General features: G+C 38.4%; 2 protein-coding genes across 4 annotated transcripts in view; both read left to right on the top strand.

Moving 5' to 3' along the window:
• The first annotated feature begins 1,592 nt into the window (after positions 1 to 1,592).
• LOC126371936 (solute carrier organic anion transporter family member 74D-like) overlaps positions 1,593 to 25,907 on the top strand; it is a 49,491-nt gene continuing 25,176 nt past the window's right edge. The window contains exons 1-2 of one of the 3 annotated variants that reach the window (XM_050017411.1): positions 1,593 to 1,999; positions 24,311 to 25,032. In XM_050017411.1, the coding sequence (XP_049873368.1) occupies positions 24,372 to 25,032 (661 nt within the window). In that variant the 5' untranslated portion in view covers positions 1,593 to 1,999; positions 24,311 to 24,371. Of the gene's footprint in view, positions 2,000 to 10,308; positions 10,492 to 23,989; positions 24,238 to 24,310; positions 25,033 to 25,907 lie in introns of those variants that run through there. The other 2 variants (XM_050017402.1, XM_050017393.1) reach the window with 2 other exon arrangements.
• Positions 7,991 to 9,090, top strand: LOC126372503 (uncharacterized). The gene is made up of 2 exons (XM_050018305.1): positions 7,991 to 8,202; positions 8,333 to 9,090. The coding sequence occupies exons 1-2, from the start codon at positions 8,049 to 8,051 to the stop codon at positions 8,872 to 8,874; spliced, it is 696 nt and encodes a 231-aa protein (XP_049874262.1). The 5' UTR covers positions 7,991 to 8,048; the 3' UTR covers positions 8,875 to 9,090.

The following is a 25,907-nucleotide window of genomic DNA, read 5'->3' as shown; positions in this document are numbered from 1 at the left end:
GAGTCATTTTTATTCCGTATGGAGTATAAAGGAAATGGATAAAACAACACACGTAAATGAAAAAAAAAAGCTAAAAAACGTTTATTTAATAACTTGTATTCCCTCCCCGAGCTCTAATTACTGCTTCCATACGGTTCTTCATCGATCGGATGAGAGTCACGATCACATGCTGTGGTATATTGTCCCATTCCTCTTGGATTGCATCTTGCAGCTGGCTAAGTGTTTCTGGGGCAGGATCTCTTGCTCGAATTCGTCTCTTTAATTCATCCCACAGATGTTCAATGGGATTCATGTCCGGGCTTCTTGCTGGCCATTCCATAATAGAGATATCGACTTCGTTAAGATAATCTCGTACGACGCCCGCGGTGTGAGCCCTAGCATTGTCGTGCATGAATATGAAGCCGTTGCCAATAAAATGTGCATAGGGCATCACATGAGGCTCGAGACACTCTTCGACGTACCGATGACAGTTTAGTGCAGGCAGACGTGGCCCAGACACGAAAGCAAGCTCTGTCTTACCGTCGGCGCTGATTCCTCCCCAAACCGTCCACGAACCGCCACCATAGCTGACCTTTTCTTCAATGCAGCATTGTGCATAGCGTTCTCCGTCTCTTCTGTAGACCTTGTTCCTTCCGTCGTTACCATACAGCATAATTTTACACTCATCAGAAAAGAGAACTTTGCTCCACTGTAGGTATGACCAATTTAGGTGCTCACGTGCAAAGTTAAGGCGCGCTCTTCGATGGTCTGCAGTTAATTTCGGCCCATTTGCTGGCTTATGCGGTACCAGTCCACGATCCTTCAACCTTCTTCTAATTGTAGAGTCACTTACAGCCACCCTTCGTACAACACGAAGCCGCTGCTGCAGTTGAAAAGCGTTAAGGCGTCGATTTCTTAAAGAAGTTGTTACAATAAATCGATCATCTCGCTCAGAAGTGACCCGATTCCTGCCAGATCCTGAACGGCGCGTGAACAAACCAGTCTCCCGATAACATTTATAGACTCTATGAACAGATGACAGGCTTAGATGCAGTCTTGCAGCCACAACACGCTGACTAAGGCCAGAATCCAGCAATGCCACAACTTGGGCGGCTTCTGTGGGCGAAGTATCCATACGTTTTAGAAAAAAAACCTTTTTTCAGACGTCCCAAAGTCACAGTATTGAAATAAAAAACAAAAAGTTTAAGGATAGGCGCCAATTTTTAGTTTTTAAACGCTAAATGTACTCCAACCCTAAACACACATTTGTCTCAAAACAGTGATTCATTTCGTTTATAAGATAAACAAATGAAATTCTAATTTTGAATTTAGAATTTTCGCTTATTACTGTAATGGCCAAACTGCCAGCTATACATTTATGTATTTTTTTTCATCGTATGAATTCTTTTTTGTGTTAAATTCGGACAGAAACAATGAAAACGGAAGTGTTTCGATTTTTTTGATGAGAAGTGTAGATTTATTGGGTATTGTATAGGTAGAAAAAGCAATGCATTTGTTTGAATGTACTTAATTCAACAATACTTTTATAAAATAGATTCTACCTAAATCATAGGTAAGTTATAACAAATGGCAATCCTGATTACCTGTCAAATTTTATTGTGTCATTGTCAGGTGTTTACATGCCGATATTATTTATTTAGGTCAAAATTTACAAAATTATACCATAAACATGATAATTACATATTAGTTAGCATAAAAAAATGCATAGTAGAATTAGTTTAGTTTAATTTTACTATGGTTTGTGATGAGTTCTTGTTGCGGGAACGAATTTTTGTTCGGGTCGGTTATAAGGGAAGTGTTCGACAGTAATTTGAAGATTTTGGGGGATTTAGGGAATATCAGCTATAGTTCTTGGTTGATTCTTCTTGGCGTGCTGGTCGGCAGTGCGCTGCTGCTTCGTAGAATCACCGGTCAGAACCCGCGGTCAGCCTAGCGCTCTTTCGCTGAAAGTAAAAGTAATTTCCTGCGTTGAGTGCTTGTGACGAAACTACTGCGTAAGGTGGGTATGTTTTTATTATTACAAATACGCCAGTATTACATGCATAATCCTGTAACTTTAAAAATATTGTTTTATGTAGGCATATTGTCTTTTTTTAAAATTTTGTAGGGTACCCATATAATATCTGAGTACATCTGTACTCTGCCTACCTGTACTACAACTACCCAACCTATACTATGTTTAAAATTTAACTGTTTTAGAATGTAGGTAGTATGCTTATAAAATGACTACTAGTTTTGCTTACTATTTACTAATTAAATTTAAAAGAAACAATAAAAATCTTTTACTTTAATGATAATGATTTATGAGTTGTATGTAAATATAATTAATTAAATGAGTTGTAAATTCAATTTATATTTGTAGTAGACTAATGCGGTGAATGTTATTCTTATTTTGAGACTCCTTGCCTATGCCTCTAGTTTCTATGAAAATGTTAAGTCACATCTTATAAGTAAAATGTACCATGAAGGTACATCTTAAAGCTAAATTAAGTTTTTATCTATCTTACATTTATGTATAAGATAGGTACATTAAAGAAAGAATAACTTCTACTTAAAAAAAAGAATTAACATCTTGTCTCCTTAACATTTATTCTGTTTTTGACCCTGAATGAAGTCCTGATTTATTGACGAGGTCTGGGGTTTACAGAAGCATCTGATCAACTGCAATAGCATTTAATTTTGACCAATAAACAAGTTTGTGATAGGTCATAAAAGGTAACACATAAAATAACAATATTTTGATATAAGCAGATCATATGTAATGCTGTTATAGAATTTTAAAGTAGCAAAAGTATGGAATAGAACTCAATTTAAAAAATAAAAAACAAAATAAATCATAAATTTTGTGGCAGAAAATTGCACTTGAAATTAACTCAGAATCATGATCTGAATCATCTCCCTCAGTATTTGTTACCTTCCCTGAATCAAGTGGATACAAAAAGCATATAATATTATGAAACACCATCTTGTATCTCTGTTCTTTTAAATAAAAATAGCAAAGAATCTGCAGTCATTATCTTACCCTGTAATCTAGGCATCTAACCTGAACTACCCTGGACTGGAGACTAACTAATATTAACTCTCAGCTGTATATAATACCTGTTATCTAGAATTCTAGATGCTTGAAATGAGCACTGCACTTTGCTTGCAGATAATTATTTAATACAGAGGCATTTTTGCAATGGTGTGTTATGTGGCCTACTATTAACACTGCTGTTATAGTCTTTGTAATGAAAAATACAGAATGCTCGGTGAGGTGTGGGTACTTAGTTCATTTTGTAATGGATTCACCTCTGACTACCCTAACTGGGATAGTCATGAAGTTATGTTATTTGTAATGATTTACTCTTTTTTAATGATGTGAAGTTGCACTGCATACCATTATTGTATGAGCTTCCAAACTTATTTTCTCTTCTACCTTCCACTTTAAGGTTATGGCGCGCCTGAAGAGCTCCACGCACTAAGTCATCGCATTTTATAAATCTTTGTATGAAATTAAAATTATATGCGACCCGCATTTTGCCGCAAAACTTCGGCGCGTGCAGTTCAATTAGGTGCGCGTTCATCTTTAGACATAATTATTGAATTAGTTCTTATTTTCGTATTTCCTAGGGCGTCTAATACAGAATTGAACTATGATATACAGCAAATGTACGCAAAACTCACGCTCGTAGTTCCGGAAAGCGGGTAGATAGATTTTATAGGCACGTCAATAGAATACAAAGTTGCGTAATCGTTTTTAGCACATTAGAGCTTGGTTTATGATAATAGAACGAATTATAGGTAGATTTTCCTTTAGATATATGACTAGGTATATAAATTCACGTCCATAATCTAATCGGGTGAGCAGAGCCACGAATAGTCTGGTCACAATTGGAATCACTTTGAATACGAATAAACGGTATGCCTACGTCGGTTTTTACGACATATCTGGGTTATATGGCAATAGAAGCAAGTGAACATCTAAATTATTGTAATTAGTTCCCATTTCCAGAATAGAAGCAATTCCGTTTTTAAATATCTCTGATTTTGTAATGAATAGGATATTCTGGGTCAATAAATGAGGAGTAGTTTACGACGAACCTACATCTGAGTTAATTCTTGTTGATTTGAAGGGGTGAGGCCTTACTCTCGTCATATTTCTTAGTACAAAGTAATTTGTGCCTTACTGCAGCCAATAAAACAACTATCCCAATTGCTGTGAGTTTATGTTTTATTACCAACTCACCATATTATTGTAATTCTAGTGTTCTGGCGTATTTAATCATTAATATCCCTCTTAGGATTTCGTATCAAAACTGTCTGGAAGTTGTGTTTTGAGCACATGCGGCTCTGCCAACTTACGTATTAAGTTCCATGTATGTTTTATTTTTGGATTTTTTCTAATTTAGTTAAAAAGGAAAATATTCTCCACCACCATCGTCGCACAGCGCTAATATTTAATACGCTAGTTTCCAACTAGTCCAATCAGTTACTTTTTACTAAATGTCAAAACACGAAATTACTATGGAATTTGTTTGAAAAAGCACACTGTGACGTCATAGAAAAACGTCGTAGAAATGATAAAATGTCGGACTTATTACGTTTTTCTTGTTAAAAATTCATAAATAAGTTAAATAAAAAAAAATTGTTTTTGGTTAGTTTTAGATGTGTCTTCTCCTTCTCCTATCGTGTGGGTAGATTACCAACCTCAGCAACCCTGGCGTCAGGGTTGTTATTGAGCCGCCAAAGGCCCCTGACATGGCTCATGAAACGATTACTCCCTTACATCAGTACGTAGTAACCGGGACCAACGGCTTAACGTGCCTTTATTTTTACGTGTCTTTTTTGTGCCTTATTTTTCGTGCTTTTGTGATGTGTCTTTATTTAGTAATTAGAATTTCATAATTTATAAAGAACCTAGTACACGACCGAATTGATAAGGGGGGTATCAACTTTCGTTGCTCCATGTACATGATTGGTTAGAACCAGTGCAGTAGAAGGGCTTTCAACTAAGGTTCATGGGACTGGTTATGTTCCAACGAGATCCGAACGAAAGTGAGCGCGGCCGGTGAATGCCGCTGGTCTATCGCACTAGTATTACCTCATTCAACACGACCACTTTTTCACTTTCCTAGGCAGAAAGCGTGAACTGTGTCATATTCGTATTTTAATTTTATAGTTTTTGCCTCATAAACATAAGCCCACTAACAGACCAAAGGCGCAAAACTTATGTAAAAAGAGCTTTATTACTTAACCCTTAGACGGATAAGTAGTTGAAAGGCAGCCAGTTTAATAAAGTTTAATTTAATTCTAAATTAAAAAATAAATAAAAATAATCTAAAATCGAGACACAATTTTTTTCCTGGATTAAAACTAGCTTGTCTATAGCGAGTGTTTTTGTTATCAAAAATTACATCCGAAGTGGTTTTTCAAAAGGTGCTTACGTGATTTTCAGTATAAGTGAACGATATTTGAAGAACTAAATGTGGTGAGTCACCTTTGATTCCTTCATTACCTACCAGTACTTTTCATCAATTGTTTATCAGTGGATAAACTTGTCAAGATCATCAAAAATAGGTACCTATAGGTTTACAGGTATCACCTCCCTAGCATTATCCCGGTTTTCACAGGGTCCACATACCTAACCTGAAGATTTGGCAGGTCCCGTTTTTTACAGAAACGACTGCCTGTCTGACCTTCCAACCCGCGTAGAGAAAACCAGCCGGCAGGTTAGGTCACAGACCTCCGAAAACGCATTTCTCGGGAATGTGGGTTTCGTGTTGTGTTTTCCCTCACCGCTGAGCACGTGATAATCATTTACCTATGATCCAAACGTGAATTCGAAAATAAATTTGCTGGATTGGAACCTGCAATCTCAAAGTGAGAGGCAAGCGTTTTACTAACTGGGCTACTACGGCTCACATGTATGATTTAATTTTATTGGTATAGGTTTACAAATATGATATGGATTTATCAAAGGGAATCAATAAATAGCTTTATCTCAACAGCTGTTATCGGTATCTTGTACCGAAATGACCCATTAACTCCTATCGCGTCCGATTTCGCTCTAGAAGATTCACGGTTGGATAATTTCAGTTGGGGTTTGCCAAAAAAAAGCACTCCAATCAGTATCAATACATCTCAATATGACCTATTGAATTTGAATAGTCAAAGATACTAAGGACAGGTCAACTATTGGTTCTCTCTCGAAACACGCTCGTCGAAGTATCAGCTTCCCTTAGGGGCCTTAGGAAAGTTGCAAACGGTTATGATAGTCGACAGTGACAGTGAAGGTAACAGTGATAAAATGTATGGGATTGACTTTATGTCAACACACATTTTTATCGCTGTTGAGCTTCGAAAGACATGGCTCGTGCCTGTATCGACTACAACTTAAAAGTAAATAGTAGCCAGGACCGACTGCTTAACGTGGCCTTCAAAACGCGGAATCATCAATATTTTCGGACAAAATGATTTTTTGTAAGACGTGCCCCCCCTCCACCGGTGCCGAGAATTTTATAATGTTTGACACCTGCACGTATGTACCTCATCATCATCATCATCAGCCGTACGACGCCCACTGCTGGGCATAGGCCTCCCCCAATGATCTCCACGACGATCGGTCCTGCGCTGCCCGCATCCAGCGGCTTCCCGCGACCTTCACCAGATCGTCGGTCCACCTTGTAGCGGGCCTACCCACTGAGCCTCGTCCGACGCACGTATGTACCTACACAGCTTCATAATAAATGTTTCTTGTTCTTGATTCGAACCCAGGACCTCCGGATCCTGAGTCCTTCGCTCAACCACTGGACATCGGAACCGTTCCAGTCTAGTCATGTGGTATTTTACCCTGGCAAGTTTTCCGGAAGTTTGAAAATTAGTGAATTGACAAATTATAAATTCGCTATTTTGTCACTTATCATCTCGTATCTTTGCTGTTCGTGTCGCTCGCCCGTCACATTATGATTTATGTTATGACGGTCCTATAAATTCAGCCGCACGCGCACGTGGTTTGGAGTCCGAAACGAATTTGTATATATTTAAGTGGTTAGGAGCCGTGGTAGCCTAGTTTGAAGGTTACAGTTTCGAATACCCAGGCCCAGCACGGGCCTATACTAATAATTTTCGAATCCATGTTTGGATCATACTTTACTATCACGGGCTCAGAGGTGAAGAAATTAGTCTCGGAGGTATGAGACTAAACCTGTATTGGGCTGGTTTTCCCTTCGCGGGTTGGAAGGTCAGACAGGCTACTGTAAAAAACTGGACCTGTCAAATCTTGACGTTAGGTAAGCGGGCCCTGTGAGAAACGGGATTACTTCGGGGATAACGCTAGAGAGATGATACGGTTAGGATTCCGTCGAGTTCCAAACACGTGGTTGCGCCCAGGGCGATCAATTTGTCATTTGCAATTTGTAAAATGTCAATTCGTCTCCATCACCATGTTTTGTATGTTACATAGTCTGACGTAATAGAAAGTTAAATGGGCTTCTAGGAATCAAAATTAATGAATGTAGAGCATTTGGACTCTGGATGGATGATAAACAGGAAAATTTTATCTTGTAGGCAATGAGCGAGTTTGTTCGATAAAGGGTTTTGTTTTAAGTTCATCTGCATTGTGATCTATGTTTTAGTTCTAATACACCATTAGAGCAGGTCAGGTCAATATTTGATCAGTGCAGTTGGTCAGTCCGAATGATACCAGCCTGATGGACGTCTATTTGTATGAACATGTTCATGTAAAGTAAGCTAAACCTAAAGGTACCTGTTTGAAAACAGATTGTCGAAAATATTAATTCCAATTTAAATATTAATCAAGCGTACTGATCATATGTGAATCTAATAGATAGTATGCGCAGTGTCCTAAGGTTATCTGGTAATGCACAAGTTATCATCCAAGGCAAATCTACAATACCTATGTCACGTCAAAAACCAACACGTACGCGACACGGAAGGCACAGCGACGTTGCCGGTTGGTGCAGATAACGTCACGCGTCCGGCGCTCGCGCACTCCGCGCACGGGACCAGTCTCGCCGTGCCGCTGACGTGCGCTCGCCGTCGACACGATGCCGTCGCCGTTCACCAAGGACCAAGACCTCAACTTAATAAAATTTGTCAAGAAATCTCCTATACTTTATAACAACAATCATGACAAATTTCTGGATTCCGAGCAAAGGGAGAATGCGTGGAAGAGGATAAGCGATGCTCTTGAAAAACCGGGTGAGACTACCGCGAACTTGTTTTCAATCTCTATTACGACTTAGGCGTCTTTTGTTTCGTTTGTTTGTTCGTATCACTGATGTTCCCATACTGATAACCCTTAACTGATTTGGATTGTTTCTTATTCCAGCAATAGCGTGTAAAAATCGTTGGATTAATATAAGAGATAATATGAGACGTAAGATCAGAGAAAGGGAAAAGTTTTCGAATCAACCATGGAGGAAAAATCAGTCTAAGTACAAATATAAATATGAAGATGAGTTGGCGTTCCTGATCCCGTTTTTCAGAAACATTAACGTTGAGGGTGGATGTTCTGAGGAAGCAGACGACTACGCAGATAACGAGAACTCCGGGGTTGAATCTGAGAAAGTATTTTTTGATAATGATTATAGCACGGAAGATGTGTTAGACGTGAAGCCTAACGTGTCTAATTTTGTGCTCGTAAATAAAAGACAAGATGAATTTATTAATAATGCAAGTTTTGACAACGTTTCCACGTCACAGGAGCGACCATTGGATCCAGTTGCAGTGTTTCTGGAAGCCATAGGTTCGACGCTGAGGGAATTAAATCCGTTTTACCTGAATCAGGCGAAGACCAGGATATTCCAAGTAGTTCAGGATTGCGAGCTTCAGCAAATTGTCAATAAAGGTGAACAACCGCCTATAAATTGAATGATGAAATGTAGCCTTGACTATTGTGACAAAGTGCCATGTGATTTTAATAGTGTCGTAAGAATATTTTGGTATTAAACGATATAAAATGACTGTTATGGCTGTAAATGAATATTTATTGTAATTCGATATGTATATGTATTAATCATTAAATTAATATTTGGAAAAATAAAGCTTTTACCAAATAAGTTAAAGCTATTGATATTCCGGAAGTCCTATTGTTGTTTAATTTAAAAGCAGTTTAGTATATTCGATGAGTAGTTACGAGACTTAATTTATATCTATAAATCATAATAGTTGTCAATTCAGTACCCATATGCAGTTGACATGGAATGATGGGAAAACGATAAAAGGTTTTATGTAACCACATCGGCTGCTTTATATTCCACATAAATATTAACAACGCACAAACTGCGTCAGTGGCCGATATTTTACTAACATCAACTGTTCCCATAGACGCTTGACTTTCATCAGGATATTTTTGAAATTCAATACGAACAAAAACCAGGCTGTTTTGTTCCTATATGCTAATGGGACTTGTAGATACAATTGACAATACATGAAGGTATTTTTGCAATAGTTTGAAGTTTGAACAACGGTCCTGTCGGTTGGCATGATACGAGTAGAGCAAAAAAGAGAGACTGAATTTATTGAAATAAACATGCATGGTTATGGGAAATAACAGTGTTTTCCAGCTTTGCGGCAAACCGCTTGGATGTTTTATGTCTATTGCTCTTTTAACTCCTTGAAAGGGCCATTCGGACATGACGCCAGGATAGTAAAACAGACTTATTACACAGTGCGTCCATACCAAGTTGCACATGAATGCATCGCTCCAAAGGAAATGAATAAAAAGTGGTTTGAACGTTGAATATTTCTAGAGTCGCTTTTGCCGTTCACAGGACCATAATTTTACCACTCATGAGACTCGACAATGAATACCTATAATTCAATTTTATTTACGACGCGGATTGTGCAAGAAGATATTAAATAGCATAGAAATATAACTAATAACGTCATTATTTTAATATGTGAATATTCTAACTGGACTCGTTTGTATTTTATTTCATAACGAAAAATTCTTCGCCTAAGTTTTTTATTTAATATAGACTAGAAAGAAGATAATATTTTGAGGGCCACTCCAATCAAAGGAAACCATTTCAATATTTAAACAGCTAATCTTATCGTTTATCAAATTATCATGCACATTTTTAGCTCACGAAAGAGTTCGTAATCATTTCTCCTTCTGAATCGTGAGAGCAAAGATCACAAAAGTAGTGAGTGCTCGGCTGTATCAGGGGGCAGCAGTGAAGTGACGTAAGTGAACGGCTGAGGCTTTTCGGGGCCCCCACCAGCGTTTGGGTTTGTTGACAAGCGGTGGCCGGTGCGCGGGCTGCGCTGCGAGCGTCTCGCACCGGCATTCCGCCGCCGGCCTGCACGCGCGACGCCCCGCGGCCGCCGACACCCGCTCCGAGCCGCACCTCGACATCACGCCGGGTGATGCGCTAGTGCCGACGCAAAAAAAAAAAACAAGATCCATTACAAAACTAGTCCAGATTAGATCATTCCACGGAATTCGTCGCGCCCCCGACTCTAGGACCCTCGCCGAACAACATCGTAAGTCACTTCCTGAAACTTTTTTTTAAGTTACCAATGTGCTCTTGACTTTTGTGTTATGAAATGACTCGTGCTGCCTAGTTCTGCTAGTTGTTCTCGTAGTTATCACTAAAGTAATATGTTCAAGCGAACGTATTAAGCGATACTTCTTGTGATTTGGACGTACTTCTACGTGAAGGTCGTAATTTTATGTCACTTGCGTTCCTTTTCGAAACTAAACCGGTTGAGATGTTTTTAGTTGGTGTAATAAAATTAACATATCAGTGCTGGGATCGGTGCATGTACAAACTTTGTGGGATCGATGTGTTTGGGGCCTGTAAATGTTCAGGTGGATAGTAAATATAGCCATTGAGGAAACATGCGGCGGCTCCTACACACGGCTAACTACGACGATTGATGGTTTTGACAATCTAATGCATGTTTATCTTAAGGCCATTTAAATTTTGCTTTGAAATTGTCTTGTAATACTCAAATATTACGATGATAATACTGCACTTTGATCAGACATGACCTTCCCTAATCCGTGGAAATTTTCGTAGGCGTAATGGTAATACTGGGAAGAGTATTTTTATATTGCAAACAAGCACTCTAATTTTAGACGAACACCCTTCGAAAATATACCCTCTGGTTGAGAATATTGAAGGGGAGGTATGTGTAGCTCCTAGTACACGTGCACCTACTGACATTCACATACGTCACGTAGAAAAGGCAATAATTATCCGTGCGCACACGAATTTATCAATACTGCAACGTTACGACAGTATTTGTATTGCATTCGATGAGATCGTTCTGCCCACCTTTATCACCGTATAAACATGTAAACAGATAAGCATACGGCTCAATATTACCTAAACGAGACCAAGTGGGTGACTTTATGTAAGACCAGTATAGCAGTATTACACGACTGCCTTGAATTCATGTTGTTGAGCTCCTTATATATAAATTTCTTGTCTATTTTGGAAGACTGGTGCGTCTGTTACATCTGTGTGTGTAATAATATCCTCAATTTTGTTTACATAAATTTAAATACTCACGCCTGATGTCTATTTGTATGACACTAGTTGAAGACAATTTGCAGCTTTAGTAATGGTGTTCATAGACGATATGATTAATGACATGTTACCAGTATTTTGCCTAAAATTAGTTCATCACGTTTGGATAGTACGCGTACACGTGATTTCTTTGATATAATTTTATGTTAAAGCCGGCAGTGTCTTGTATATCAAAGAATTTATTTCTTAATTCTAAGTGGCCATGTGTATCAAAATACACGAGACGCCAAGAAACCGATCAATACTCTTTGTACCTAAAACAATTTGGACTCTTAAACATTATTAAACTTTCCTTCCTTCTTAAGCAGACATTTCTTGTTTTGTGACTGTCAATATTTTTCGTTTTACTAAGTATTTACTTATGATTCAGGTTTCACTGTTTCTAAATGATTGACACCATTTCACCAGGTTTTAATGGCAATTTTCTACTGCTAAATCTTTGGCACAGTTTTTTTCAGGTCTGTATCGTAAAACATAATTTTATCAGTGATGCTTGTTTGAAATCTTGCAGTCCAATTTCAAATTTCATCGACCTTCCTCGACCATGCTTCGAGTTACCATGTAAGCTCTTAAACCTAATAGGTACAATCGTGTATAAATAATGGTTTCAAAATATTAGGACGAGAAAAGATTTCGGAAATATATTGTCGATAGTTTTTTTGTCTTATGATATGATAAATCTATAAAAAAAACATCCATTTCCTATGAATGTCATCGACGAATTGTAACTACAAGTAAAAGTTTTATACGTTTATACATTCAGTCCAGTACGAACACCCTCTTCCTTGCGACCTCTAGACAGGTGACCTTTGACGCTCGTCACCATCAAATTGTGCCATATAAACAATACATTGTTTCCGAGAAAGCCTTGATTGAATGTTATGGGAGTCTACTCCTTGCCATGGCTTGTTATTAGCTAATAAAACAACTAGTTATTATTATTTTTGCTTTTTTATTGATCTCACTATTGTTTTTTATGCTTGATTCTTCTGGTATACACTTAAGGTCTTCTCTATCTTAATTTTGTTCAAATGTTTACTTCTTCCCCACAGATAACTAATTCGTTTTTCACTTTGCTTGTGAAAGTAAATGAATACAACTCGTCCTTTTCCATTATTATCTTTGCTTATGCGTTAGTACTGAATCTGATATAGAATTTTGTTAAAGTATCAAGTTTCTATCTTGTATGATCTGGTTCTGGTGAATATTCATTCAATACTGATTCAATAAATTAATTATGATAATGGACTAAGAACACCTGTTAGAGTTGAGATAAGTCTGCGGGTCGTAGCGACGCATAAATCGCAAATAGAAACTGACATTGGCTGTATTGATCATAGATACTTTGTAAGCTTGGTAGGATACAATTAATTCAAAGAAACATAAAATTATTACATTGATAAATCGCTTTCTTTCTAAAGCACATATTAACATTTAACTTTCGCCCTATAGATTGTACCCGTATAACATAATAGTTATTTTTATTTCAAAACAACTTTATCTTGCTTAATTACGACTGTGTTCACTGGATTGCAGAGCACATAAGGCGGGTGATAAGGTCTTCTCCAGCACGCACTATCGGTTATTGACCCCATCTCACACGCGTGAATCGTTTTATCTCGCTTTTAATTAACTGGAATCGTGGGAATAATGAAAATAACTGTAAAGATGAGCCCTCGCGTTTGCTTTCAAGCATAGAATAAAAATAATACTACGTATAGAAGTGTCCGCCCCGCACCTATTCGTATCCGGCACTGACTTCACCCCCCCTGAGTCTTAAATGGCCGTAAATCGCTGAGGAGTGAGATTTTTGTATGGAATATCCGGGGTGGGCCTTGAGCTTCAAGGACAGATAATGCTAGAGTGTGAGTAACGTTTGACACAAATTCGAATGTTATAGTTGGATGGGGCCTAAGCGAGATTTAATCTATTTTGGTCGACATTTTTTGTCGGACAGCGATGCCTAATCGCTGCTATTAAGTATGTCGTAAAACGCTCCTTGTCTGCGTACCTACGAAGGTCTTTCGGTACTCGTTTGTTACTACTATGTATTATTTAACCTCATTTAAGTACTATTAGTACGCCTTAGGATTAGGCATCTACTGCTGATTATAATAAGGTAAATATGTGGAGTAAAGAAAGATATACTATTATAATGTGACCTGTTCCAAGAGCCACTGACGTAGATAGATAGATAGAATCTTTATTTAGGTTTAAGACGTTACATAAATTTCTTAATATTAAACGTACTAGGTTTTGACATCTTTTTTCTTGCCGCGGTAATCGAAACCAAATATTTCGTTACAATACGCTTTATAAACATTGTCATCATCAGTTTCCTTAAATTCCTTTCCTACATGATCATCATCTTCTGTTATCTACTTCCTTCTTATTTTATACTTTCTGAATCTTGTTTCATTTTTCGTCCAAATTTTTGTTCTTTGTGTCGATGGCATATGATATCATTTATGGATTTTCTCGTCAATTATTGATCGGCCATTTTAACAAGGTCGTCGAACCATCTGGCCAGCCACCTACAGACAGTTCGGCATCTTCAATACCAAAGCATAATATTAGAAATTGGATCGAAATTGTATTTCAATAAAGACGTTATGCAGATGTTTACGTCATCTCATGGATTTGGTCTACACTAATTCTACATCTGGGTCGACAGCTTATCGTCGACCGATGAAAGTAATTAAGTTTTCGCTTTCGACCGGCCTGTTCTCAGTACTCTCATGATCATATTTATACAATTTTCCTTCTATTCTGTGTGTATTAATTATCTTGGCACTAAGTTCATTATGGGAATTGTGCATAAAACTACGAATTCTAAAAATACTGCAAAAACGCATATGAAAGCTGTAAAACGCATATAAAAGCTATTTCAGAAGTTCTAATTTTGCACTTTGGTTTTGGGATTCATGCATTATTAAAGGTTTTATGAAGTCTGTCATTATCACTGGCAAAAGTAAATTGAATCTAATCGCTGTATCGTAAGTCTATAGTTTCAAAACAATTTTTATTTTTGTCTGCCAATGAAATAGTGATTTTACGTGCTTTTCTTAACTATGCTTCAACGTTGTTTTATTGTGGAATAAATCTTTCATACGGAAAGTAAAAGTTCACTTTCGGCGTCACTTACAAATGAAAGTAATCCACTGACTGGTCTATTCGTTTCGCTCTCGTCGCTTGCTGCGAGCTTCTTTATCTGATAATTCGACCGGATTTTTATGCGGATTTAGGACGGTGTCCCTATTGGCAAATCGCCGCGTTTTATTCAATATAAACTTACAGTGGCAGAGTTCATTTTAATGTTCTACATTATAAGCCAAGTATCATGTAGCACTGGTTCCATAAAAGATATAAATCATACGATTTGAGTTCAAGGTATTGTGGAAAGAAACCGGTAACTGTGAATATGTCGACCTTTAATATGGTTGTAATGCCTATTTGTGTTAGAATTATGTTCTTTAGATTTATTTTATTCACATAATATGAAGTAAATAATTCTGCGTTGTGATATACTGTAAAAGTTGTCTTTAATTTATCCGGTTTTAAGTGAATGCAAATCTTATGAAATTTTGGATGCATACGAGAGAGAAAGTTCTGCGGTTGTTTGCGTCCGCGCCGATCTGTGCGATGATGGCATACGTCATCGCGCGAAAAGTTGCGCGGAAAATACGCTTCATTTCGTAAGCAATGCAAATCAATATTTAGCATAAAAGTTCCATTCGTCTAATACTTTGTGATATCATGTCTGAAACGGAATTAAAATTCATTCTAACAATATTTCGTATAGCAATTTAACAGTTCACACACCTTTGTCAGTTTTCCTCCTTTATACAAAAACTGAAAAATCCATCTAGATGATAAAAGGTTCAGTTATTCAGAATGTAGTTCTATGCTACTCATCCACCATTGAAAGAGAAATTGGTGTCATCGCTGAATTCGTTCCTACGGTGGTTCGGTTACCCGGTGCCAAAGTAAAAGTGTTCCAAAAAAATGTACCTACCTCGCGAAATTACATTGCGATTTCGCCGCAACCTGGTTACAGATGTGGGTCGAGTAACAGCTCTAACAGAGTTGATACTCTTTATTTTGCATCCGGAACACCATTAGCGAAGGCCATTGAAAATTTCGGTCGTTAGTCACCATTTATTGGACTTGTAACCGGCGACCGTGAATTTGCCAGCGTGGTCCACTTAACGTGCAATTAAGCGAATAGTAACTTACTTTGCATACTAGATAAAAGTTATCGGCTTTCAACTACTGGCTACATTCTTGACTGGGCCTTTTGTTCTCTCGTATCTGTAGACCGGGTCATTACCGAGTATCTTTACATCGTTAAAAATGCATTATGTTTTCTGTTTGTTGTTGACTTGTCTATTTATTTAAGGGCTGTGGGTTTTATATAATATCTTATGTAGTATCTTCTTGTCAGTGTTTCTGAAATGGTCTTGGGCATTATTTTACGTCCATTTTAATTGAACTGCCTGTGCTGTCATATTCGATTACCATAGTTATTACTCGAACCCTCTCTGCCCTACGACATAATTGGATATCGAAACCACAAGTGGTCGACGAAATTGATCCAGCAATTTCCTTTACTTACGTGGTTACATTCTCCCTATTTATAAGAACAAAATTACGTGTTATAACGATTGGAGGCCATCTTCGGTTTATTGGTTCTAATAATGTTATGAGAATGACGTACTTTGGTGATTGATATTACGAAGAATTTTGTAGGTGTAGCTATGGACTTTAATAGTAAACCTATCTTTACAAAGTATTTTCTGGTTAAAATTTACCTTTTAGTAACCTTTGACATAATGTTTATGTAAAAATACAACAAGAAATGACTAAACATGTCTTTAATTACCTGACGTGATCACGTGACTGTAGATATTGCTTTTACAAAGCGTAATAGTTGGTATATCGACTATATCTCGCAACTTTTTACAGTCGCACTTTTGACCAATTGAATCCAATAGTCGCAAACGGTGATTAGTCACTTTTCAAAGAGACCTTTAAGCTATTACAATACAACATTGGCCTTGGTGAAAAGTTATACCTAAGCTAGTCTGGACCTCAGATAACCTCGGCGTGACTAGTTAATGGAAAGTATTTTGCAGCGAAATTTTGTCTTCGGGCGCTATCTGTCGACCTCTGCTGAAGTTCAATTCTTGCAGATAGAAATTATTTATATTTAGTAATTATACTTAATGTTCGAGTAAGGTTCAAGATCACAGCTATCTGACTTAAGAATATTAAAAATTTAACGGTTTTCTGATATAAATTACGCATCCACTTATTCCTTATTTTTACGTTATTAAAATTCCGCATCGTATTTCTGAGGATATAATCCTCTCACCGCAGGCGCATTGTTTGTTTTCTTTTAACATTCGCACTGACGTGTTTGCTCAAACAGGCGAAGTACCTACTGCCTTTAACAACCACTCATGGAAAGTCTTTAGGCCTTGAATTAAAATTCTCCTCTTTATGTTTAAGTAGAGCAGAACACTGTGAACACTGTAGTATTCATTGCAAGAGGACTAATGACATATTGACTGACCGATGGCGATCTATGTCTGTAGTCTGATGTATTTAGGTCGAAGTTTTTCTATGAGTACTTAAGATTAATCGTCTATTGCTGTCATAGAGTTCATGAGTAACTCATTTATAAAATCCGCAGATATAAAATCGCAATCGGATAGTTGTAATAATAAACCTTTTCAGAGCTAATATGGAATTAATTAAACCAGTCAAGTGTTGCCCAATACAGGATATTATAGACATTCTCATAAGTTAATCCCTGTGAGATACCATGTCCACGTTGAGTTACAGAATCTCGTAGAGAAAATAAAAGTGTTGGTCGACTTGTGTGTTTTGTAGGAAGTGGCAGCCGCTGATATGTTTGCACAGGATTGTGCATATTTGTGCAATCTGCGCAGTGCCCTAATGCGCGTGAGCGTTGCTTAAAAATACTTGCTTTAATCCTGGCGGCGTGGCGTTGCTGTGTATGAGGTCGAAAGGAATGTCCAAAAGATTTTAAGTTCTTTTTTGAGACTGGTTTCTTTTTTGTGTTTCTTAGTTTATTTTTATTATTTTATTAGTTTTGCCTTTTAGGCCCTCGAATATTGAAAGATTAGTTTAAGAAGCTTTAGATAATGGTATGGAGTAGTATCAGACTTGATCGTATAACAAAGTGATTTGTTCGCTTCCTTCTTATAATATGTGAGCGCGTAATAATTAATTTTTGAGTGTATTAAATGCTAAACATCGTGTTCCATAACATACACATTTTTTGAAGTAACTATTTAAAGTTTTATGACTACCTCTATCTAAAGTTTGCTAGTAAGTACAAAAAATATCTCGCAGTAGTGTCGAATTTAGCTGCTGTTTTGTATGTATTTCTGACAATAAATCCAGTATCAATTTGTAATTCTTAAAACTTACCGTGCTATGATTGACCTTAAATTTCCACAATCAAACGGACACAGTCACAATGCTTACAGACTCTTAAAAGTAGTGCGTCAAGATTTCTCCACGCGAATCGAACTGCTCGTCGTTGTATGCAAATATCGAGTCTTGCTGCTATCCGAAGTCCAAAGGCGTATTCGTTGACATTTTATTTGCTCTCCCCTCGGGCCCGAATATTTCGATACTCGTTTATTCACTTTCACCGGGCATCTTGATGCGAGTAATTTTGACTCTCTTTGCCCACGTATCGAATTGCAACATCAGAATATAATTTATAATTGTAGCTTATTTGTCTTCCATCGTCGCAGCTGTATCAATATCGTTAATGTATTTGCCATTGCGATCGTCTTCATAATTTTTATGTATTTCGTTTTCTTTTATTATTTCAACATTCGCATCTCCAATTTATGTCAGTCTTTGAGCTATAACACTCATATCGTCACAAAGTTCGTTGCTTCATCTTTAATCTATTGAATGTCTGAATGAATATTACCTTGCGACGTGCCACATTTCGTCACTGAAGAGGCTTGTTAAACATTTGCAGGGTGGCGTATCAGTTCTTCATTTACACGTTCCACTTTGGCCAATAAATGGAGGTGAGCAATGTCAAATCGTCGGTACTCAATAATTTACAGTGTCCTTGCCTTGCAAGAGATCACGTTTCCATCAACTTAGCTTTTCATTAGGCGTTCGTTTTATACTTTTTTCTGAAACTAGAATGGACCGTACTTTCATCACGTTGACGAATTACATTTTTTGCAAACGGCTGGTTCGGTTCGTATCGTAACACACAATTGATTAAATGTGCAGTTTATTCACACATTATACTAATGTATGTATTGTGATGGTTCGTTACCAATATATATTTGGCTGATAAAAACGCTGATATTTGATTAAATCATACATTTGGGAACACATCACATAAGCAGCCAATTATATTTAAAAAACTGTAAATAATTCTACATGAAATAATTTTACGGTAACTGATTTGATGTCGTTGACGACTCAAGAAGACTAGGTTTACCTTGAAATTAATTTTGGAGCCACGTGACTAATTCATATGCCATGCTCATTAGCGAGGCCCGGAGCGGTGCTCCGACCAGCCGTTAGCTTACACATAGAGCATCGGGTGCCACGTGTGAAATCAACAATGTCAAGGCACGGTTATGTCAGTCTTGCGTAATTTGCTCACATGGAGTACCTTGCCACCGGTCAGCACAATAATGACTGTACAATCACAAAATTGCCGCCATGTTCAGATGTAAATAGTTGTTGGGCTATCAAAATTCCGGACGCGTTGCCGCGTTCACGTGATAGAGGCACCTCATATATTTTTTATGAACCTTTTGAGTTTTCAACACGTTGCAGTATATCGAACAACGTGATAAATCTAATTAAAAAGAGATAAAGACATGATTGCGTGAAATTGGCCCATACCTTTAAGGCTATAGTTGGGGGCAGTATATCTGATCGAAGCGCGGGGCGCGCCGCGGGGCGTCCGCTGTCACAAGGAGCTTTATGAAGGCACACCTCCTGAGATTTGCTTCACACGACTGTCTCTTTACGTGAATTATTGACTTTAATCAGCCTCATCTTATTTTTATTACCTTCAGATTTTCTTTCTCTTGTTATTTTCGTGCCCATGTTTCTTGGGATGTGTTTAATTAATTCCCAATTTATTTGTTTATCTTCGTACCGCCTGTTGCCCATAACTCGTTTCTTAAATTTGGATAAATCGATTTGTTTCGGATCGCTATCTGAATATTTATTATTTTAGTCTCTACGGCCGTGAGCTTTTACATTTATTATTTAAATAGGTTCGCGAAAAGTTGTTTCCAAATACGAAAATGCAACCTTAGATACACTGGGGCCACTGATGAAACATATCATCGGCGAAATTTGTCATTCGTTTAGCACCATGTAGGGTCTCGAGGGTGAACTTAAGAGAGAAAATTAACATTTTAAAGCGACGAATAAAAGCGTATTGAAGATAATAATTTCAATCTTATCACGCCTATGACTAGTATTTTGATCATGCAAATGTCATCTTTATCTGGATAACAATTAAATTGACTGAGGTGTGTATAAATCTCATTTGCTACAGATGTATAAATTGTTGAATAAATTAACACCGTTATAGGTATCTGCTAGTATAAATCAATTCTCTCATTGACAATACAGCTGCTGTTGAAAATGAATACATGCATTTACTAGAATTTGATTTGCAAATACGGCGGTAGTCACGCAGGCTGCAACGGGCTTCAGAACGTAGCCAATTACTTCCAGTTGATCCAAGGAATCTGTACTCCAATAAGCTCAAATACTAGAGACGCTGCTTGTCCTTTCACTTTAATACAAAAAGTTCAGCAGTTCATTGGACTGGATGTGAAAAATATTTTTCTCCTTATACTAATGTACACCTTGGATATGAACAAAATTATGGCGAAGAAAATCGAAACCAACTTAAGCTCACGCCTATATCCCAATTGGGGTAATCAGAGGTACATCCATCGCTAGATGAACCAAGTACCCACGTCTCACCCAGCTTTCTGTTAAACCAACGTGATAGGTGGTGAGTCGTATCGCCGTCTATAGTAGACGAGCCATGTTAGCGAAAACTGTACTAAGATAAATTAATAACTCATTGGTGCAAGTTCGGTACCATGGTTCGAACCGGCGCTCTCCGTTTGAAGAGCAAGCCGGTGAGCCACAGGACCACAGTGACTTTAATAATCAAAATTACTATACTTTATATGTATTCAGAAATTCATTAGCATGAATACCATCGAGATAAAAAAGATATACAAAATGTCAATCTGGCGATAATAGAATCATTTAAATATCGTTGACTGCACCTAAATAATATTATGCGTAATACGAGTTCATATTCATTGTAAATGCTAATCGATTAATACACAGCCTTTAAAATATTTGTAGTACACGCATAAATACATTGATATTATGAGCACTTCAAATAATAAAGATTACTTTTTATGCTTCACTCTTGGGAGGTTCAATGCGGAGTGGATTGAGAAACTACAACAGCCAGACGTTTTATTTGTTTGGTATTATTTATCTATATTTTAATTATGTACAAATATTGTTCATCCCGACACGAATAGCATCCTGTTATCGAGGAAGTTAAATGTTTTTCTGTTCACCGCAAAAACAATATATTATTTTTAGCCCCACGCATTTATCTATTCTGCTGATTAGTATGTTATTGTCTATAGGCGGCTTGTTGGCCGAGGTGGGAACGAATCCGGTTTAATTTAATTAAGACCAGCTTTAGTAGGTGTTTACTTTCGGTAGTACGCGACTGGTTCTGTCTATTGCCACTCTGCATAATCACTTGACATAATAGTTAAGAGATCTTATCTGTGTTGCCGATCGCTGCAATCTTCTGCAAGAAGTCATAATACATATTGAATATTTATGTTCCTTTAGTAGGTATTTTCATTTGCGTTGTAATATATTTGCTCTTGCTACTGAAGTGTTAATAATTTTGTGCTTTTATTGTTCTGTTAATTGAACTGTTGTTACAACTTGTTTGAATTTTAATAGCCTGTACAAATATATTGATTCATCTTGCACTGTTTCTGCAGTCTTTTTTACCGATTTCGTTACGTCGCTTTATATGGATAAGTCCCCAGACTATGATTCATCAAGCTAAGGGTGGTATTAATAAACTAATCTCAGCTGAGACTGCCCTCAAGATCATGCTCAAGTCTCTGTTTTTATATGAGAACTGTCACATTGACATGATCTTGAGGGCAGTCTCGAAGCTGAGATTAGTTTATTAATACCACCCTAAAACTTGTAAGTGATATTTGTAACAGCTTAATCAGTGTTCTACCATGTATTGACGTTATTTCTTCCTAGACTAGGCTGACCTCCATCACGGTCGGGACATGTCACGGGTTTGTTCAAAACATACGAACAATAAGGAGCATGGTGGCATCGCAACAGGTATCATTTGCTCACTCGCCTTGACCGCGCGAGGTCCTCTCACTTGCAGACATACTGCCTGCACCTGCGACGTCTCTTAAAAGGAATGCCTTTTGTCTTCCCTAGATTATGTGCCAATATCAAAATATTTTATAGAATAAGTTTCAAGAATTATATTACGTATATAGTATATTTCAAGTATTATGTATACTTAGTCTTGTAGAACGACTCTGCACAATGTTTAACGTATTGAATACTATTTAGCTACTCGATTGTTTTTCAGATCGATCGTTGATTTGTAAGTGACACGCACAAGTCTTCCAGCTCTTTTAAAAACCAGATGTCGATCGTTTGAGTTCACTATGAATTTCAAAACGTATGTATGAGATCACATTGTTTGTCCCCAAAACTCGAACTGCGTATGAATTTGAAATCTGTTTTATTATAAGTGCTAGTTTCTCGACAATCGACGGATGAATTTTAATGCGGTCCTTCATTTTAAATCTTCTATCGTTTGCCCATTTTCAAATAAAAATAAAACTGAGCGATCATATCGAGATGAGATTTTTCGTTTCCCGTCAGCATAATTTTTTAAAGTGTCGTTATCTAGAGGAGTATTATTTGAATATGTCGTTATTGTATGGGAGCTGTATTGAGCGATAGTTTATTCAATTTATGTCAATAGGTTGTCGGACGGTTGCTCAAATGATTCATTGCCACCCAATCGCTGGAGATTAAATAAATCGGCAGTTATTGTCCTCTTGTCGTCGGCAGAGTGGCCGTCGCGTGTCCCGCCTCGCCTCGCCGCAAGTTGATCTATAACCATCAGATATTCCACCTTATTCAGTAGCATATTAATTTTTACGCACTTGCTGGCCTCCTCTTTTGATTTTGTTTTTACGAGTACACACTATGCAAACATTTAATTATTATTATGCTGTTGGATATCTAAATAAATAAATAAATAAATAAATAAATTATGCTCATTACCTGAAAATGTTTGTTGGAAATTGGCCGACTAATTACTCAACACAAGCCTGAAAAATATTGCTATGTTATTAGTAGGATATTACAGAAGACGAAGACAAAAAATTGGCAAGACATCAACAAGTTTCCTCAAAATCGGGTGGTGTCTGTCAGTCTAAAACGCTTTGATGTGGCGGCAGACGGCAGACTGTAGAGATAAATAGGTCACTCCGCTAAAGGTTGTCGGGACAGCAACCCGGTTCAAGTAGTCTATTTGTCGCGTCCCGTTATCACTGGAGCGATAGCACGCCGCGATAGCCCACCATTGCGCAAGTTTCGTGCACTTATCTCGGAATGCAGTTATCCATGCGTTTCGTTGTAATAAAAAATGGGTCGATTTACGTATCTGTAGCATTTCTGTAACTTTGTATCTGTATTAATTAGTAGTATCAGTGAAATAGTTTCCCCGGTGGAACTGGTCGTCGACTAGCCGCTGCAGAGCGTCGCCCGCGCCGGTGCGCGGTGTCAGCGGTGGTCATCGGCCTCCGTTGCTCAGTTTCGCAACTCCAGTTAGCCGTATGACTCGTTACATTAATATTCTACACTTGCTACTACTGCGAACCTAGCGACTGCCCTACGTTCAACGTATTAATTATTTTACCTTCTTAAGTGCCACTTATTAGTACAATATAATTTGATCATCTTTGCTTTTATTTCATCGTTAACCTACCAGTTTCGGAGGAGTTCCAAAAGTGCATGCCACCGATGCGGCAACAATATTAATTTTATTTTAGTTTTTGTCATGAAGTGGAGTGGAAGTTGTAAGTGGAGTTGAGCTTAAAAAAGCTCTGTGCAGAGACAAAGACATTCCAAAGTGTCGAGACGAGAGTATCTTGGAGGAGGGCGTTGCGCAGACGGCTTTCATCGTGTGTAAATGCGTGCCGCACAAAAAATGGATAGGCGGCCAATAAAAACCCTGTATGGGGAGAACCGAGGGGCGGGCGCAGCGGGTGCGAGCGCACGATGCAACTTGCAGTCAGAGTCCGCCGCGGCCGCTGCGCGCACGCAGCCTCTACTCTGCACCCCATCGCTCGCTTCAACGATTCCCCAAAAAACTATGCGCACGCATCGCTGCAACCATACCGATTAGACTCCTTATTTCTGTGAGCGTTAATCACTACCCCATTTCTATTCCGTAAACGGATGGTCATAGCTACTTCTGTTATTCAAACGTTTCCACGTCAAATCTTATTAAAGTGAAGTATCGCTTAAATCGAAGTTAAGCCGTAATTATGACGTAAGTTGACTGTATGTCGTGGTAAGTTAATTAATTATGATCAAAAAGCTTATGAAAGCTTCTCTTGTTGCAGGGCGAATAAGGTCGCGCCACTATCAGCGGGTGGCGAGACGGGCCCCGTGGCCGAGGACGCCATGAAAGGCGTCGAAGCCACGCCAGAGGAACAGGAACGGCTCGCGACCGGCAACAACAATGGCTCCCTTGATTGCAAGCTACCCTCGCCGCAGCCGGCCGGCCCCCGTTCCGTGTTCTACTCCACCAGAGTGTTCATGCTCGTCTTTCTCTCGGGATGGGTACTACAGGGCATGTTCCTCACGTACTTCGTGAGCGTGACGACGACCATAGAAAAGTTATATAGAGTGGAATCAAGGACAACTGGGACATTATTAGCGGCGACGGAGATTGGCCAAATATGTACCGCTTTATTTCTAACGTACCTAGCGGGGCGCGGGCACCGGCCGAGGTGGATTGCCTGCATGATGCTGGTGTTAGCCGTCGGCGTGGTGGGTTGTGTGGTACCGCACATGCTCTACGGCACAAGGCTTCTCGACGTGCACTTGGACACGCACCGCGTGGGCGCCGCGCCGGTCTGCTCCCAGGAGAATGCCACGTCATACCTGTGTGACTCTGCGCATGTGCAGAGCACAGAGGCGCGGTCTTCGATGACGGCGATCATCCTACCATGGCTCTTCTTCTGCCTGCTTGTAGTGGGTGTTGGGCAGACAGGCATCGCTACGCTCGGCATCCCGTATGTCGACGACAACGTCGGTAGCAGACAGTCTCCGCTCTACATGGGTGAGTAGTCTTACAATTGTAAGTGATTTAGATAGAGGGGTCGCGTTTGATCTTGAGCGAGAGTAATAAAGCGTGGCTGACGCGGGCGCGGGTGCATAAATCACAGCCGCCCACAGTGCGCCTACGAGCCGCCGCCCCTTCGAGGCTTGCCGTAATTAACAATGTACTTACCGGTGAATACATAAACTGCACTTTGTTATGAGCGTCGTAAAATTAGCAGATTTTTCTTACTATTACTGGAAAACGATAAGCTAACTACCCTAACACCATTGGTTGGTCATTCGTATTTTATCTCCTAATCTCAGGGAAAACCAAATGGGTATAAACATAGATTCGCGATTCGGACACAGATGTTTCAAGAAATATAATCGGATAGTTACTACAAAAAGTTGTACAAAAACTGGGACGAACAATGCGTGTTTGGGTGTGAGTAAATAGTCCCAGAGCAAAAAGGTTGTGTTGGACTTTTGAACTTGTTTGTTGTATCTGCATCGTATCTTGCGTCTGCTGCAATGCCACTATTATAAAATCTGAGTGAGGTATAACGCAATGTAAATGAAAACATTTTTAAATATTTATTTTTGAAGGATCGTTTTTCCGAAATTAGAAAAAAAATACATCTCTCAAAATGACGTCAGCTGCTGTGTAACGGATAACGTCACAAAAATGATGCAACCACAAAAACCTACGTTGAAAGTAAAAAGATGTGCATTAAAAACGCCAGTGGTAGACACATACGTTTATTTACTAAACAACGACGGCCTTGTACTGATTTTATGTTATGGGCTCTGGAAATAGGCCAGCTATTTTCACATCAATGTATTAGTTTGTTGCACGTATAAAAACAATATCGATATCATGGATGAAGAATGCTA

This window comes from Pectinophora gossypiella, chromosome 2 (assembly GCF_024362695.1).
Source record: "Pectinophora gossypiella chromosome 2, ilPecGoss1.1, whole genome shotgun sequence".
NCBI classification, from domain to species: Eukaryota; Metazoa; Arthropoda; class Insecta; order Lepidoptera; family Gelechiidae; genus Pectinophora; species Pectinophora gossypiella.
Note: the sequence above shows the minus strand (reverse complement) of the source record. Positions and strands in the feature narration are given on the sequence as shown.